Here is an 18,696-nt window from a genome sequence, read left to right as displayed (position 1 = left end):
GTGGTACACGAAGAAGTCTGCATCCTTCAAGAAAAACATGATTTTCATGCAGGACAATGCTCCATCACACGCATCCAAGTACTCCACAGCGTGGCTGGCAAGAAAGGGTATAAAAGAAGAAAAACTAATGACACGGCCACCTTGTTCACCTGATCTGAACCCCATTGAGAACCTGTGGTCCATCATCAAATGTGAGATTTACAAGGAGGGAAAACAGTACACCTCTCTGAACAGTGTCTGGGAGGCTGTGGTTGCTGCTGCACGCAATGTTGATGGTGAACAGATCAAAACACTGACAGAATCCATGGATGGCAGGCTTTTGAGTGTCCTTGCAAAGAAAGGTGGCTATATTGGTCGCTGATTTGTTTTTGTTTTGTTTTTGAATGTCAGAAATGTATATTTGTGAATGTGGAGATGTTATATTGGTGTCACTGGTAAAAATAAATAATTGAAATGGGTATATATTTGTTTTTTGTTAAGTTGCCTAATAATTATGCACAGTAATAGTCACCTGCACACACAGATATCCCCCTAAAATAGCTAAAACTAAAACCAAACTAAAAACTACTTCCAAAAACTCATCATTTGATATTAATGAGTTTTTTGGGTTCATTGAGAACATGGTTGTTGTTCAATAATAAAATTATTCCTCAGAAATACAACTTGACTAATAATTCTGCACTCCCTATATAGTGCTTTACTACTCTACCTGAGCGCTCAAAGCACTTTATACACCATTCACACTCATTCTCACAAGCTGTTTTCTATGCTGTTTCTATACAAGTGCTTTTTATTTAACATTCACACACATGCATACACTGATGGATGCGTTGGAGAGCAACTTGGGGTTAGTATCTTGCCCGGGGATATTTGGCATGCTTACTGGAGCAGCCAGGGATCAAACCACCAACCTTCTGATTAGTAGGTAACCTGATCGACCCCCTGTTGGTTCTTTTTGTTTTTATGAATATTTTCTAATATAATTTTTTTAATTGAGGTCTAGGTCTGTTTTCTGAGCTCATTAAAAGCACTTTTAATATTATTTTTAGATATCTGGTCATGACAGGACAGCCATAATGCAAACATGTGATTTTTAATAGACTATGATGCATATTGATCGTTTAACTCTTAAGGGAAATATTTAAATCGAGAATAAGTACTTTTACTTCTGATGCTTTATAGCTTGCCTACACCTTCCTGATGTCCACTATTAAAGCCCTATTCAATTATTACTGTGACATAATGTGCTTTATATTTACTATTTATTTCTTATTTGCGATATTGGCTGTGCTTAATGATGCAGTGCAAGCACCATCGATTGGGGGATTAATCATCTTTAACTCTTAATCACATTTTCTGTCCTCAAAGCAAAAATTAACCTGACACTGAATGCAAATCTAAGACTAGAGTTTGAGGCAAAAATAAATAAAGTAGTTAAGCCATGAGACACATACCTTTGGCTGCTTTTTAAAAAAAAAATAAGACTGCATCTCTTAGCCCATGATTGAGCTGCACTGGCATCTCTTTCACATTCAGCATAGCCAAAACATTTTTCTTGCCCTGACAGTAAGCAACTAATTCATTACTCTATTGATTACTATACAGATGGAGCTCACAGCCCCTCTATTCAGATCTAATCAATGAGTTGTTGTGGTTTGCTCCTTGGACTGCATCAGTATTAATTACTACAAATCAATGAAGATGTTTTGCATCATAATAATAAGAAGAAGGAAAAAAGGAAAAATATAAAAAGGAACTGAGAAAGGTTGGAATTCTGGTTGGAAGGTTGGAAAATCTTTGTCTCTACGATGGAGGCATTCTTTGAACTCATGTAGTTTGTGTGTGCGTGTGTGTGCGTGTGTGTGCGTGTGTGTGTTTTTCTATTGCAGTAAATTGGCTTGGAGACAAATCAACATCTTATCTTTATCCCTCACACAACATAGCCAGAGCACAGAGTACCAATCTCCAAATGACTAAGCATCACTCAGTCTGTCTTTCACAAAGCAGAAATTTAGTTCATTATGAATTAGTGCTGGGATGTGCGTGTGTGTGTGTTTAGGTACTTTTGGATTTTTGTGCGTGAGGAAGGAAGGGACAAGGACAGGAACAGAGAGAAAGAGATCTTGTGAGCATGTGTGTACAAGTGTGTGTTTGTGAGGAGCTGTGGAAGGGAACTGTCTGTCATTGACAGTGACAGGCGAGGGTGGAGGGAGCTGGTGTGGGGATAGCAGCATCCTCTGCTGTAATGCTGACTGACATAGTGCCTGGTGGAACTGTTACTAAGAGAGATGGCCTGCGACACAACTGTCCAATCAATACCAGTCAGCAGCTTTCACGTGTTCATGCACAGATAAGAGTAAGTCTATATAAAAATATTAATAATACTACTAATAATAGTGTGAAAGAATAAGGCAGCAGGAGCGTGGGATCAATTTCTGATTAGCTTATCAACAATAAGAATGAACTTCTCATTCACGCTCAGTGAATGTTCTCGGTTTTACAGCTCAGTATTCTTTGTAGCTTTGTTCAGCACTCAGCAGCTCAATGCAACTGATATTAGAGATGGACCGATCCGATATTACGTATCGGTATCGGTCCGATACTGACCTAAATTACTGGATCGGATATCGGAGAAAAATAAAAAATGTAATCCGATCCATTAAATATCACGAAAGCACCTCACAAAACTTGCAACACGCCGTAACTCGCCTCAGAACGTCGGAGCAGTATGCATCACGTGATAGAGCAGCTGTGGCATGCGGGACCTGTTGGTGGTCTGGATAGCATTTGGAGCTTCGCTAGCAACCTGGCATTTCATCTCCGACAAAGTTATCCCCGAGAGAAGTAAAGCAAGTGTGTAAGTCCATCTCTGAATGTTTGTAAAGCATTCCCACGTTAAGCTTAACGAGCGACTGCCTCTCGCTCTCCGGCTGCTACTTCAGTCGTGAAACTGCTTAAATCAGCTGATCGGCTTTTCTGTCGCGAGTCTGTCTCTCGTTTGTTTTTGGTCCACTTTGTGCCAGAAAGAGCAAACCAGCGGCTGAACAACAGCAGCACGTTTAAGCTTGATAAGCTGTTGTTACAATTTATTTAATATTACTTTCTACACCAGGATCTTTTTCTACGTAGCTGACGGCTGGTAACTGTGCAGGGGCGGATCTAGCAAAGTTTAGCCAGGGGGGCCGATAGGGCATTAACTGGGAAAAGGGGGCACAAAGACATACTTTTCTTTCTTATTCTCATTTAAAATGTCTAGCTTTTAATAAATAATTATCTGACACCCAAAGTTTTAATTTGATGTAAAATGAATAGAAGTCAATTACTGTATATAGTGACTATTAAGTCTAATATATATATCCTAGTAAGCTATAGTACATTTTCCTTTGGGAAGGTACCATCTGTGCAGTCTGCAATTTTGTTGAAGAAAGATGTTGAATCTATTTAATATTTCTTGAAAAATAATTGATTTCTGTGCATTTTTTTTCACACTGCATCAAATTAAGGTTGATTACGTCGATTAAGCATCATGAGGTGGAGCGTGAGGGGTGGTTCCCTATTTTTTATTTATTTATTTTTGTTGTTGCTGGGAGTTGGAACCCTATTAGTTAGGTTGCTTAATATTTACGCTAAGTACTCTTTAAAATACCAGAATAGGGAGGATGGTGTAGGTCTAAGTTTATTAGATTGATTAGTATTGCTGAACTATGAAATATTTTTTTTGTATACAGGTATAACAGAATAGCTTTAGTGTAGTTGTTGTTGTTTTAAACTTGAGTATGAACTTGCAGACTTGCAAAATGCAGCAAGATATTTTAAAAAACAGTTTTGTTGATTAAAAAACACTATATCGGATTCATATCGGTATCGGCAGATATCCAAATTTATGATATCGGTATCGGTATCGGACATAAAAAAGTGGTATCGTGCCATCTCTAACTGATATGTCTTTAGATGTGAAGTGGCAAAATAATCAAGAGTGATTTCGCATTTAATTTTCCACAGTGCATTGTATGCAGATAAACGCTTTCAACTCGAACGCATTAACGATGACGGACATTGTGGAGAATGTTCAATATGTAAGAATTGGTTTAAATAGAGAGCAACAAAGACACATCGGGCAACTTTTGTCCTTTGTCAGATGGTGACACTGCACTTCAGTGATTCAGTTGGTTCCTTCCTGCGTGACCTGTCACAGAATGATCTCATTAAAATGGGCGATTTATACAAAAGCCACAGTAAGAAATTACGCCTAAGAGGTTCTTTTGAAACTGTACAAATCCAGCTTGCCAAAAAAGGGAAGGCTGGCAATGTAAACACGGCTAATGAACAGTTTCAAATGTAAATTTCTTCTATTTTAGGAACAGTAAGTGGATTTATAAGAGGCTGGGACATAGTACATTTCTTCTTACACATTCGCTTGGCTGCAAAACGTCTGCCATCTGTGTCTTTTTACCTGAGTTAGGATCTAGAAAGTATTTCTTATTCACCATTGAATGTAAATGAAAGATGGATATAGCCGTCACCTACTAGTTATCAAAGTGCCATTTTGAAAATTTAGGCTGAGTGTTTTAAATGTGTTGTGTTTGGAAAGCAGACATTATAGCAAATGGGAGATTGATTAGGAAATAAAGAAAGCTGCGAAAGCAATTTGATTTTATCAATCAGGGGAGATAAAAGCTCATTTCAATACAGAGTTCTAAACACTCAGATTTCATTTTGCAGCCAGAAGATATGTAATGGTAATCAGCATACTTTCACATTAGGCTCTCTTTTTAGACTAGAAGTTTGTGGAAGCTGCTGTGCAAGGTGGATGCCTTTTATTGGGAATAATATAAGCTTTGGTCTCTTGCTCAAGGAGATTTTAGCTTTTTTAAAGACTGGTGAGAAATCCCCGGGCAACTTCTGATCACTAGGAAAAAATATGCACTCCCCGACTAGATGGTGAGTGGTTGCTGGCTGTTTGTTGGTGAAATTAGTCGCAAAGAGGATGCTAAAAACCTCCTTGTGGCTTTGTTTGCTAGCAAATTGCTGAAGTCACCTGTAGTTTGCATAGAAAATGCTAACTTGTCTGCCAACCACTCAATAAGCGGTTGCCAAAAGTGACGCAAACCGAAAATGCTTGCTTTGCTTTCAAATTAAGAGTTGCCCCTTGCTGCTGCAACTAAGACATTTAAAAGGGCGCAACTTTCACTTTTGAAGGCAAATATTCTCATCACAAAATGTTCTCTCTGCACACAGTTTCACTGCCACGGAGAGGGTAGTTTGCAGACAAATCAGCATCTTTATGTAAGAGTGGCAATCTGCTGGCAACCAAAGCAACTGCATGGAGGTTTTCAGTGCACCACTGTATACGTCATTGCAAATGATTTTACCTAGCAACTCTCTAGCTGTGATAAGATGCAGTAGCACAAACAAAGTGTAGCTGTGAACATGCTACTTTGGACTTGAATGGTGTAGTACAGTAAAGCCAGACATTTGATGTCTGAGCCAATATTGTTTCTTCCCTTGCAAAGTTAATCTCGGCATCAGACAGAATGTGGAGAAACCGCACAGCAAACATTTGAGCAGTAGCTCCTGCTCTGTACTGGTATATGCAGGTGTGTATACAGCATTTTTGCAAATGTTGGTCCTTGGAGTCTTGGTTGAAATTGATTATGAAAGCTGTATTTTTAAGGTTGAAAAATATAATCCACAACATTGTAGAACAATACACTGTTATTGTACAGTACTGAAAAAATATTTTTGTTAAAGATATGGCAGGATCCAAAGACTTTTATATGGAAGCAGCTAAAAGGATACTGTGTTTTAAATCCAACAAATTTTGTGGATTAAAGGGGGTAAAAGTACAATCTTAATCATAAATGAAGGATTTAAAGTCCTCGTTTTTAGTTTCTTTCTGCCAACCCAGTGACACTCGGCAGTGCATCAGCACCAGCTGTGCATCATGTCTGAGTCTGAGTTGTAGAACTCACCTAAAGAAATCAGGATATATCAGAGTGTCAACTATGCTGCCACATTTGACTCGTGTTTGCTTGAAATCCCTAGGACTCCATTTATTGTACAGAATGAAATCTCACTCGTTTGGTTGGAGTAATGCTGTCAAAGAGTAATGCGCTCTTACACATGAAATGCCCGCTTCTCAGAAGATTTATCTCACCACAACCCCCTGCCCAGTTAACGACTAGTTCACTTTCACATTCAGTGACCAGTGCAGTGAACAGACTTGGACATCAATATCCAAACAGCGCAGGTGGTCTTGAATGTCCAGCATACAGACACAGACACTTATTTTTGCTTTGCGAATCGAGTCGATGTGGTTCTGTTGCTCTGTCATTCATTTCTTGTTCCATTTATATTTGCAATACAGGACTCCCACTGTGTCAGATAACATGGCTGTCTTGACAATAAGTTCTGCTCCTTGTTCCTGGAAAAATGGCTGTTATTATGTCTTGCTTTGTGTTTACATTTATGTTTGTCCAGGTGTCATGTGCGTCACTTCGAGGCAAGAAAGCAAACCAGGAAGGGTCCATTGGGGCATGGGCTGTGTGCCTAGATCCCAATTATAAACTGATCCGCAGGATAGAGAGCAGACACTGCAGGGTGTACTCTTTTGGGTGAGTATTGTTTGTTAGACACTCACACATAATTTTGTTTTTGCTAAATGTGTGTTCCCCTAACAAGGAATTGTCCAATATATAGGGAATGGAGTCAACTGTAGTCGCTTACACGGAAACAAACAGTGACGGAATTATCTGCAGGTGACACAATTATTCAGAACATCTCGTTCTGAGACAGGCTGTGAGATATCTGCTGGTTATCAAAATTGCCACAGCTGTTAGTAAACTTTATAGTAAAGTAAAGTTTATTCTGTATCATAAAAATATATTCAATGTCTATTTTCACACACAATAAATGAAGTGCGTGTCTTTCTCCACCTTCCTTGTTAGCCTCATCTTTTCATGTCCTCGGCGACTAATTGTACACTGAGTATGATTTTATTTTGTCTTTATGTCTTTCGTCTTACATTGCTTTTGTCTTCGTGCAGTTCCATTTTCACTCTGCACATTTTCCTTTAATTTGTTGTCTTTTGTTAAACTTCAAACGTCATAACTATTCTACCTTTGGTTCCTTTAACTGGATTGGCATGTAACCTTGACTTCAGTCAGCCAGACCACCAAGGCGTTTGACCTTCTTAAGCCCAGGCTGTCATTCACTCTTAGCTTTGTGCCATGGATCGGCTCAGTCTAAGTCTGCTCGGCCAATGCTGAGGTGCAGCAATGGTTGAAGGGATTTTTCTGCTGGGAGAGAAGGCTTATTAGTTTGACCGTTGAGAGACAGCACAGGTGTGCTGGCATCAAGGCAAGCGAGGCGCAGATAGGTGTGGGAGAGTGGCAGGAGGGGCGGGGAGGTCAAAAGGGTGTCAGAGGCCAAATAGACAGGAGAAAAAAACATCTGATATCCTCTGGCTGACTGCAACGGCACTCTGTGCAGACAAGCTACATGGACACGCACTAAAATTCAAATGAGTTTTATCAAACATCTCAGAGATTGATACAAACATTTTGATATTTGGCTTGAATATCGGCTTGGAAAATGTGACTCAGATCTAATTTTTCAAATCAATGAAAGCTACTTGGCGATCTCTTCCTATCTAACTGATCACTTAATACCTCTGGAATTAAATCAGTTTACACTACGTCAACTCAACTCTGTCGAATACAGTAAAAGCGAGTCCCAAAAAGACATTAAATTCTTTAAAAAAAATTAAACTTCCCGAGTAACAAAATAAATTTCCTAGAATCTCACGGAGAGAGTTAATCAAGTCAGCCTGCAAACTGCTCTCTGAAGTTCCTCCCCATGTCCCCTATCTGACCTACATTCATTACACACACACACACGCGCGCGCGTGCATACACGTACACATGCTCTCACACACACTTCTTGGTCATACTCTTGCCTCTTTGCCAGGTATGTTGAGCATCCTACTCTCAGGAGAGTTTCTCTGACTTGCAAAGCCCTCAACTGTAGTCAACTGCAGAAGATTAAAAGGGATTTAATAGAAAAGCCAAATGCTTTTAGTACGCCTCTGTATGTGCCTTTGAACTCAGCACATTATCTAGGTACACTTTCGTGTGTTTTGCTGAACATGTGCAGCTGATACATCTCATTTGCATGATGTGCAACGAGCCGGGGATGGCTGTGCCTGGGAAGGATGAGCAGCTGTTCACTGATTGGTCTGTCACATGTTGGTGTATAGGGGGGGACGCAGGATGTTTTTCCACATGAAAGACCAATTATCCACCTTTTCCACTGCTGTAAAAACAGCCCACATTCTGCTCAAATTAAAGCAGGCTTTGTTTACACTTGTATCCCTTGTCTTCCGTGTATTCTTCAGTATTTGTATAATTAGTCCATCTGCCTCCGGTGGAAAGAACTTGAGATCGAATATTGAGGTCCAGCATTTTTAATACGCTACATAAATAAAGTGACTTGACTTTTAACATAAATGTGGGCATGTGAGATGCTGCTAGTGGATAACAGCATTAATACCTGCAGTATAGCTAGTAGCAACGGTGGCTCTGGCTTCTCATGCTTTGTTTCCTTTAGCTCCCCTTCTGGGCAAAATTAAGAAAATATGATAATCAGCCATCTCATCACCATTACCTATTGTTCTTCCCAGAGTAAAGGCTGTTTGGTGATTTTTAGGAAGTTAACCAAGCATTATTCTATGAGTGATGGCTTTAGTATGAACTAAATGAGTGTAACAAAACCCCCACAACCAGTTAATAACCATAGGTTTTATATAGAAGCTGGACGAACAGCCAAGCCCTGCAACAGACTGGCAACCTGACAGGGTTCTAAGAGACAGTGCTAAGAAATTCAGTGCTAAATATATACACAACACATATACTCTTATTTCACTCATCAAAACTGTAGCACAGGCTTATTAAAAAAGGCCAATTGAGATTTCCAAATCAGTGTATTTGCAGATGTCTATTAGACATTTCTTCCTGTGTTGGCAGCAACCCATCAGTCACAATAACCTGATAATAATCTAAATTTAAAAAAAAAACAAGCTTAACATGAACAGTGTTGCGAAAAATGGTTAAATTAGCCTGTAAGGACCTTTTTTAATGAGGCTGTCAAGATGTTTACTTCTGATTAAGAGGATTTCTGCTGTAAAGTTGGGCATTTAAACATTAGTCAAGTGACCACTGGACAAACTGTAAGTTTTGGATTTTTACTGTTTTTAATGACATCAGCGATCAGTAATCCATTAGTGTGACAGTGAGCCTGAAACCATAACCATAACCTTGAAATTGAAGCAGCAACAGCAGTGTTAATTTAATTATTTACACCTGTCATTTTCCTGCGAGATGCTGAAAAGTTTGTCGTTAAAATTTGTCGTTGACTACACCTCTACATTTTCTATTTCGCAGGTAAAACTTTGGAGGGGCAACATTCAAGTTCACAGATAATATTGAAAATGTTTGCTCAGATCATACTGTCTCATTTTTAGTCAACATTCAAGGAGACAGAACTGTGAAGTCATGTTGGATTTGCACATGAAGGGCAGAAAAGATTTCTGCTCGATGAAACTGGTCTAAACTTGACAAGTTACCTGTAGAATGAATGACACAACTTTAGAGCATCAACACAGGCTAATGGACATGAGGGTGAAAAAAACCCCAACAAACAAACAAAAAAACCTTTTCACATTTAAAGGACATGTTTATTCATGTCCTTTGGAGACAAATATTGTCATAAAATTGGGTTTTGTTCCTTAACTCTGAGTTTTTCTATTAGTATTTGGACTGCAATGGGTTTTATTCCTCTTATTGCTTTATTTCTAGTCCATTAGGATTCCTGTGTTTATGGTGTTTTGTAGTTTTACTATTTTCATGTCGTTATCTTCTTGATTATATTTTCAGTTTGGCCTTTAGGTTTCCTAGTAACTCTAAATTGACTGGTATAGAGCCCCTTTCTTCTCTACGTGGACCCTCAAAGAAACAATACACATCTTGTTTCTTTGCCTAAGTGAAATCAATATAACAATCAGACCCTGATGAATATGTCACAAGTAACTCGGGGTTCAGTATCTTGTCCGAAGATAGTGGAGCCAGGGGTCGAACTGCTATACCTGTGCCTGAGGCAAAGCCACGCCAGTGGTTATGGTTTTCTGCCACCAATTCCCTTGTATCTTGTCCAAGTGTGAAATTTAAAGTGAGAGACAGACAGTGACAGAGGCCAGAATGAGAAAAAACTGGCACAAACTGGGACAGTTTCTCGACCCACCAAGGGTTTGTTAATCAGCCCCAGACTTCACCACACCCAGACAGGTTGCTGACATAATGGGTCAGGTGGATTCATAGCTCTTTATTACATTTACAATCCTCTGGGAGTTTGTGACCAAGAATCTAAACAATCACAGATCTTCATATTTGGTTACATCAACAGCAGTCTCCTTACAGCCTCTATAAAGAATGTGTATGAAGTAAATGTCTTTCTAGAACACCCACATTTATGTAGCCATTCATCCATTATGTTACCTCTCCTGCTCTCATGAGAGACCTAGTAGAGACCCTCCTTTATGAACATTGTTATTCTGAAGGGCATGTGATGCACTGTGACTCCCCCCTTTTGCTCCTGCCGCCTCATGAGTCATCCCCGATCCCCGTAGTTTCGCTGCACTGATTCTCAGCCGCTCACCAAAACCTCACCAGAGAATGAAAAACTCTCAATGAAATATTTAGTGCTTTAAAAAGAGACATCTAGTTGCATCTCAATCCCTCACATATGCTCATTTCTCATCTTCCCACCAGCGTGATGCATTTGGGGACCCGGTGCCTCATCTGTAAAAGACGCGTACTGTGAAATCTACTCCCTTTGTCACGATTACAGAATACAGCCGCCGCGCAAACAAGACACAGGGGAATGCAGATGCAGAGACAGTGACAGGAAGAAAAGGAGAAAATTGTGGAATTAGAGAAGGGAGGGGTGGAATAAACAGTGAACAGCAGAGAGAGAGGTTAGTGAAAAAGTGCGGGGAGAAGGGAGAGAAGGCATGAAAGAGACAGAGACACGAGGGAACGTGTCTGTCTGCTTAGATTTACACATTTTAAAATAGAGAAGCAGGCCACTTGTAGGAAAAGAGATGTGGAGAGCAAAGGAGAGAAACATGAAACAAAGGAGACATAAGAGAGAAACACAAGCGTCAAGTATCTCCTGGCTAAAATCTTTATTCCCTTCATTTGAATTATTGATTTTTTTCTGGCTTGGAGGCCAAGTAAGATCACAGTGACGCCGTGGTGTTATCTTGTCTGTATCCTTTTATCAGTTTTACTCGCTCTGTTGCATTTGACACGTCTAAGGTGTTGTTTCATGTCACAAAACCGATCTTTGGGTCTTTGATCAAATGTTTTCGCTTTAGTGGCGCCTCAGAGCACATTTTTAAAGTTTTAGATCACTGGAATACAACAGAAGGGCTTCATCCTGCGTTGTTCCCCATATGGAAAAGAAATAGTAAAAACATATATGATTTACTCATGAAAGTGGCCACTTTCTCATTACTTTCATATATTTTTTTAGTAAGTATATAAAACATACAAGTTTCATTATATAATTTTTCAAGGGATCTTATATGTGTTTTCACTCCTGTATGCTTTTCATACAAGTTTCATACAAGACAGATAAAAACTTTATAAGATTTATATATATCTTTTCCATATGGGTCTCATAAGCACTTGGCCCTATCAAATGATGGAGCAACAATAAAGACGATGGTTTTATAGTAGGCGACCAATTTCTAATGAAATCCAACCCTGCATGAAATAAACACGCATTGAAGTTATACAGCTGCATTCATGCAAACATCCCTCTCTAACGATGGCTATTTTTAGAAAGTTTTTAATACCTGTGTTTTCCTACCTGACTGTCTGTACCTGTACCACACTTTGACTTCCTTAAAAATGTGCACAAGGGGTGAGATTGTATGAAATTCAATAGCTAGTTGCCATATAACTTTGTCAAAATATCATAATTTGGGCCACTCGTACCACTTAGTCTTCATGTGTCCCATGAAGAATCTCTTCATCTCGTCATTGGAACATTTCACACAAATGAAGTCAAGACGATGAAATATGCATTCCTGTAAATGGAGCTGACTCTCACATATTCGCCCTGTCTGTATTTTTGTGTGTTTTCTAGGTTAGGAGTGGATGACCGGTCCCTGGAAAGTTCTCTCGCCCAATCAGGCTGTGAAGTTCACTGTTTTGATCCCAGCCTTAAGCAGCCTCACCTGCAACAAGCTGAAATGTGGCTCCATCGTCTTTCTGTAGATTGGAGGGATCCCAGCCCGGCCGTTGTTGCCCAGCGTCAGTATGCCAGCACGAAGAAACTAGCCACCATACTTAATGACTTTGGACACAGAGAGGTAAGAGATAGAGAATAGGCCACTGAGGCTCTAGATAGGCATGCTCATGGCATGCACAGCAAGACTGGGGTCTTCCTGAGTGGAGTTTGCATGTTCTCCCAGTGTTGGCATGGGTTCTCTCCAGTTTCCTCCCAAAGGGGGCACATACAACCAGTGTAATAATCTAACACCAACAACAACAACAAAAATAACATGCTAGGCTACTCTGCTAGCCAAATTAGCCAAAGATCTAACTAAAAAAAGAACTAACATGATGATAGTGGAAGTCATTCAACTGCCTGCCCTCCACAGTTAAGGCTAGGCTAGCCGCGTTTAGTTATTTAGCATTTTATTTAATGGTGGTTGTCTGCTCCGCTCACCTCTAACTTGCTTTTCTCCTCTTTCTTTTTTCTTTTCTTTCCTTTTTTTCTCTGTGGTTTTTCAGTTTGTTTAAACAGAATCATGCATACATAAGTGAGTGGAGTCAGGTGGAGCCCACTTAGGGAGGTCAGGTCAATCCTAGTGACATTTCATACTGCAAGCTTGTCAGCTCTCAGCGGTCCCACAGCGGTCTAGGTCCCCTAACAGTTGCCTGCCCATGACCCTGAATTTGGATAAGCAGAATAAAATGGATAAATGGTTGTAGATTCTGCCTTAAACCTGATGAAGGTGTTCCTTTATCAACGTCGGCATTATTCATGCATAGCAAGCAAGGGCAGGTTTGCTCCTGCGCGCCTCAACATAAAACAGCTCATTATGATTAATTCCTCTGTCTGTCTTAAACTCCAGGTGAATATCTTCACGTATATGTGACTTTTTTTCTTGTAAATATGACTGTGCTGGATGTATTACCTCCCCAAAACTCCTCAGGGTTTGTGTTTCACCTCATCAGATAGGGATCTGCATTCACGTTCAATCATAAACACACGCACCAAGCCCAGTCATAGCATGCATGCTAATAAACACAGTTATAGAGCCAACAAGCATGCCTGAATAGGAAGGCTAAATGGTAATTCAAGGTCAAGGAAGCCATGCTTCTCTAAAGAGGTAATTAAATCATGACTTAAAGGCATCAAGGCTCTCTTCTTGTAATATATCCACTTCACCGGGTAACTTTAATAGTTACGGTTACAGAACACTGATTAAAGACAGAGCATTCAGTTTGGTACATAAATGCCTTGATACCATTAAGGATCCAATATGTAATTTTTTGTTTGTTTGCTTGTTTTTTAAAAGCCATTATTGTCACTTCCCTCAGCCACCTTTTCTGATTATCCTCCTTTTTCCTGTTAGAGGAGTCATAGATATGAGTGATTCCACAGTATTGTGTTTCACACATTTGCCTAACATGTGCGGTATTCTCGGTTTGAGTTCAGGAAGAGGTACAAATACCTCAGAGCCAAATCTGTGGCAACTGCTCATAAGTAAGGGAGCAGCTGAAAGAAGCCTACAGGCACCTGCTAACAGTGCACACACACACAAAACAGGAATATAACCAATTTCTACCTTGGTTCAAGGAATGTGTGTCATAGCTGTAAGTCAGCATGAACTAAAAATATGAAACGGGGTTCAGCATGCAGCTTCCAGCAAAACACAGCTGAATCAGGTACTTCTCAGCTTGCGGACAACAAACTTTCAAAGGACAGGAAGGACTAAAGTGCACTCGTTAATAAAACTGCCAGTGAAGACACAGTGAAGTTGAAACATTTGTGCAGCTGAAGGCTCTTTTGCTGAAAAATGTGAAAGTTCCCAGCAGAAATTGTTCTGTACGTGTAGTGTTACTGGAAGTATAGCTGCTCTGCAGTACTAGCTTTTACAGTACAGCGAGCTTTATGATGCTGCACAATAAGCCAAATCCTTTTCCCTGAGACTCTGTGGTCACATATGGGTTTAGTGTAAACGGTCATGTTCGCTGATGTGTCCCCCACAGGGACATAACAAGAATCAGTTCAGGGTGCGGCGACCCTGTTTCATGTTATCCCTTTCGCCTTTCACATATGGTTTGGTCCTGCTGATATTATGAGTGGATTATATATATATATATATGTTGCATTTTCTGAACAAATGTGGTGTTTTACTGGCAACAGATTATGATATATTTATGAAATCTGAACAACAGTGGGCATCTGGATAGCTTGGAGACGTGACAAAAGCAGGTGTAAACGCAGATGTGTTCTAGCTGACGTAAACACCCATGATGCATTTAAATCCAACTGTTAAAGGGTGTGGGTGGCTTTTAATTATTGTGAACACAATTTGATAGTCAAGTTCCTGCTTATTTGTTTTCTTTGAATTTCACTGGTGTATGAAAAAACCAAAGAAAACCAAACTGATTCATGAAATTTGGGCTCCCACTCCACCCTCAGGATAAAGTGTGTGTTTTACACAGAGGTTATCCTTTTTTCTGTTTTTTTTTTTCTTGGGGTGAGCTTTGCAGAGCATCTGTATCACCCTCCAGGGCAAAATCTTTTTTTTTTGCATCACTACTGTTAACACTCTAAAGTTTATTCCACTAACCCTCTCTCCTATAATAAAGTGAACATTTCAGTTAATATATATTGATTGCTAGCTGGGCTTATCATTGTTTTTTGTTTTAAATAGACTAAATTTAAATTAGACTAAAGCAGAATCCCTGGCGAAGAAACCAGGTGCTTTGCTTTAACTGATTTAAGCTGAGCGGTTCGAGTTGTTAAACCCTTTTCTGCAGGTAAAAAGCAAACACGCAAATCATAGAAGGTATTTGCAAAGATATGAAGATGTCGGTGTGTGACGAGATATGAACAAATAAGGGCTGGCGTGTTTACAGTATGTGTGGGTGGGTTTGTACACCATGCTGCGTTATAGATAACACACCTCACCTGTTTTAAATGCAGAGCCACACATGCATTCTTGTAATGAGGTTTTAATGTGAGTACACAGTGTGCAGGAGGAGCAAGCAGCAAACAGCAGGAGAACTGTTTCTTCTCCAATCCTCGGCGACAGGAAAGGCAGCAATCAAGAGACGGGAGTCGCTCTGAAAGGTCAAAATATGCATTTGTGCGGCACTTCTTATCTCCGTTAGTTAAAAAAGAAACACACACACACACAGATGACTCATTCACACAGCTCTAGTGACCAGCTGACACAGCGCACACACTGTCACGGCGGGTGCAAATGTCAGTAGCAGGAAGTCACATCTCATTTAGCGAAAAAGAGCTGCACATTGGACAATCGATCATGACAGTAATTGCGTAACACTGCCCAGAGATGCTACCATACGGGATTTAATTAGCCTAAGCAGAAAAACTTACATCTAACAATCTTTGGACTAAGAATGTGCTTTTTGTGCCTAAACGATGCACTGAAATAATTAGAGAAAAAAATGTTACACTCACGCATTTTTGCTTGCTTTTTAAACGGTTGCAGAAATAGCCCAAAGAGAGGTTAATGCAGCTGTTGAAGTGTTTTCACCAACCTTTTAGATTCTAGTAAAATTAATATTTGGAAGTATGATCTGCTCTTTGGTGGCATAGTCACCAATAAAGGCACACATTCCTAGTAATAATGTCAGGATTTGTGTCCTGTTTGGCTGGTCAGTTGAGGTATTCTGTGTGCAATAAAAAGAAAAAATAAAGTCTGGGTAATAGCTAGGATTTATCTCAAATAAATACATTTCCATTTAATTAACAAGCCCGAATGTAAACTCCCATTTTGCTGTTCTGCTCTCAAATCAGCAAACTTGTTTGTTTACACAGACTCAGACAACTTTTTATCAAAAGCCTCTCTAAAATGAAAATGTGTTCCAATGCCTAATGCTGAGATTGCTGTACAGAAGTAATCACATACATTATGACTCACTGGAAGCAGAGGAACTCATTAATATCTCTGTTAGGGAGGGCAGGAATTTCACAGCGTGCAAAGTCATTTGACATAAAATTGTCTATGGAAGCTATCCACCGGGGCTGATCAGCTTCATTATTGCAGAGTCAATTTTTCTTTGTGTTTTGTGTGTGTTTCAAATCTAATCCTGAGTTCTAAATGAATTTTAATAAGACAGCCACTGAAATGCATGCTTTTTGATTTGCTGGCACAGTTTAAAATTCAAATGAAGCTTAAAAGATAAAAGTTAACATTGTTAAATATAATAAAATATAAAATACAAACAGATCGGGATTGCTCGTGGTGATATGGCCATAAGCGTACTATCGTGAGTGAATTCACAGATGTACATAATGGTTGTCTGTCACCCCCATGACCTCCTTTTTTTGAACCTGACTGCATTTCTTTGCTTAGTTTAAATGTTGTCCCTGTGCTAGTGTGGCTTTTCTCCAGATACTCTGGCTTCCTCCCACAGTCTGAAAATGTGCATGTTGGGTTAACTGGATTGACATAATGTGAGTGTGAATGTTTATCTGCCTCTCTGTGTTGGACCTGTGCTAGACTGTTGACCAGTTCAGTGAGTACACTCCATTTAGAAGACATGAAAATAAAAATGCTCGCTTGTCTGCAGTTAAACATGAAGCCAAAGGAAATCAGAATATTTGAACAGAAATAACCCCCATGCTCCACCCATAGACATGGATATGGGACCACAAAGGCAAAAAGGCCATTTCTGGGAAGTCCACGGAAGAGAAAAATGACGACAGATAGAGTGAAGCTGTGTGATCATCTATAATCCTTACAACACAACACAATGTACACACACATAAGCAGATAGAAATTACATTAGCATTAGTTTTCAGCGATGTCTCATCATTTTCCATCACGTGATTTTTGTCCAATCAAAAAAAACAACATGTTTCTGCTCGTGGGAGTGAGGGACAATGGTGGGGAGGACAGAGGACGATATTTTGCCACAGTTGTTTTTGAATCCTGTTCAGTTACACTAATGAGGTCTGGGGATATTGTGCGGTGTCAAATGCATCAATTGGAGAGGAGCTTGTTTAATATATATGCTGCCATACCACCCGACACTTAGTTTAGCTCAAGAAATGTTATCAGCCTATTTGTTTAGTTTTTTTTTTGTAGGAAAGACTATTTAATGCACTAATCCCTGATATTTTCTTTGGTTAATGTATTATTGACTATGGCTACATGATGGACTTCCTGAGAAAATTATGAGATACTGGTGAGCCTGAAAGACTCTGCTATACTAGACCTGAGAGGAAACCCAGTGTCCTGAGGATATGCATTAAACTTTGAGCATGCATGAATGTCCTTACATGAATATGACCTAAGGGTGCTATTAACATTCATCTTCTGAAAATTTCCTCCCTGCTCTATCACAGCAAGTCTTGTCAGGCTGCTCTTTCACTCAATCCATCATCAAGATCCCCGGCGCAGAACAAAATCAAGCTTCACTTTTCATCTTTTAATAGCTTTTGCATGTAAGAACTCCATGCAGCTTGGTGTCATTTATTACCTAAACAAGATGCATTTAAATCGGAAGTTTTTCTGGTTGTGTTTCAGGTGGATGTACTGAAGGCAGACATGGAGAGTGCAGAATGGAAGATTTTGGAAAATTTGATCCTCGAAAGAGTTCTGGATTCAGTGGGACAGCTGCTGCTGGAGCTTCACCTGCACTGGGCAGGCTTTGAGGTGGGTGGCGATGAGCCATCTGTGGTGCGGTACTGGTACAGCCTGCTGAAGGAGCTTGAGCGCTCCGGCTTCCACCTCTTCCACATCCACAGCGATCCTGCTAAACCTCACATTTTTCTACAGAAGAATGTGCTTAATGCCAGCAGTGCTTACACCTTGAGCTGGGTGAATACTCAGTGGAGGCCTTTAGGGAAACCAGATAGAACTCAAAAATAACTTTTTACCGTCGCTGATAACTGGAAATCTGAATGTGTAACATGGACTTTCTGGGGCACAGCTCTCTTCAAATACACTGCTCTTATCTGGCCCGACCTTTGAAAAAAAAAAAAAAAAAGTAAAAATCTCTGCTCCTACTTATCCTCCCGCTCATCCTCTGCTGGCCTGCGATGACCTAAGCCAAGTAAAGGAGCAGCATAATTACCTCCAGAGGCTCTGTGTTCTACCTCATAGTGGCTGTATTATTGGCTGCAGGAAAGTCACAGTCAAAATCATCAAGGTCCTATCTAAGCCTGGCCCAAAGCCAGGCAGTCCTACCTGATAGTAGACAGCAGAAGTCCATAGACTACGCAGCTCACGAGCTAAATTATGAATTCAAGGAAGCGGATACAGCGTTACAGGGTCACCGACAGTGAGTGAATATTTTAAGGAGGCGGGAAAGAAGTAGTTTCCATGCATCACCACAGCATGACAATGTGAAAAAATGGGAC

The 18,696-nt window shown here is 40.0% G+C and overlaps 1 protein-coding gene across 3 annotated transcripts in view; it reads left to right on the top strand.

Moving 5' to 3' along the window:
• The window catches only part of mettl24 (methyltransferase like 24), a 40,621-nt gene extending 21,979 nt beyond the window's left edge, over window positions 1–18,642 (top strand). For 2 of the 3 annotated variants that reach the window (XM_082506772.1, XM_082506771.1), the window contains 3 exons: window positions 6,481–6,614; window positions 12,208–12,433; window positions 17,861–18,642. In XM_082506772.1, coding sequence (XP_082362898.1) covers window positions 6,481–6,614; window positions 12,208–12,433; window positions 17,861–18,205 — 705 coding nt within the window. In that variant the 3' untranslated portion in view covers window positions 18,206–18,642. Of the gene's footprint in view, window positions 1–6,480; window positions 6,615–12,207; window positions 12,434–15,331; window positions 15,433–17,679; window positions 17,779–17,860 lie in introns of all 3 variants that reach the window. The other variant, XM_082506773.1, reaches the window with a different exon arrangement.
• The last annotated feature ends 54 nt before the right edge of the window (window positions 18,643–18,696 follow it).

This window comes from Aulonocara stuartgranti (genome assembly GCF_965226115.1).
Source record: "Aulonocara stuartgranti genome assembly, chromosome: 15".
Taxonomy (NCBI): Eukaryota; Metazoa; Chordata; class Actinopteri; order Cichliformes; family Cichlidae; genus Aulonocara; species Aulonocara stuartgranti.
Note: the sequence above shows the minus strand (reverse complement) of the source record. Positions and strands in the feature narration are given on the sequence as shown.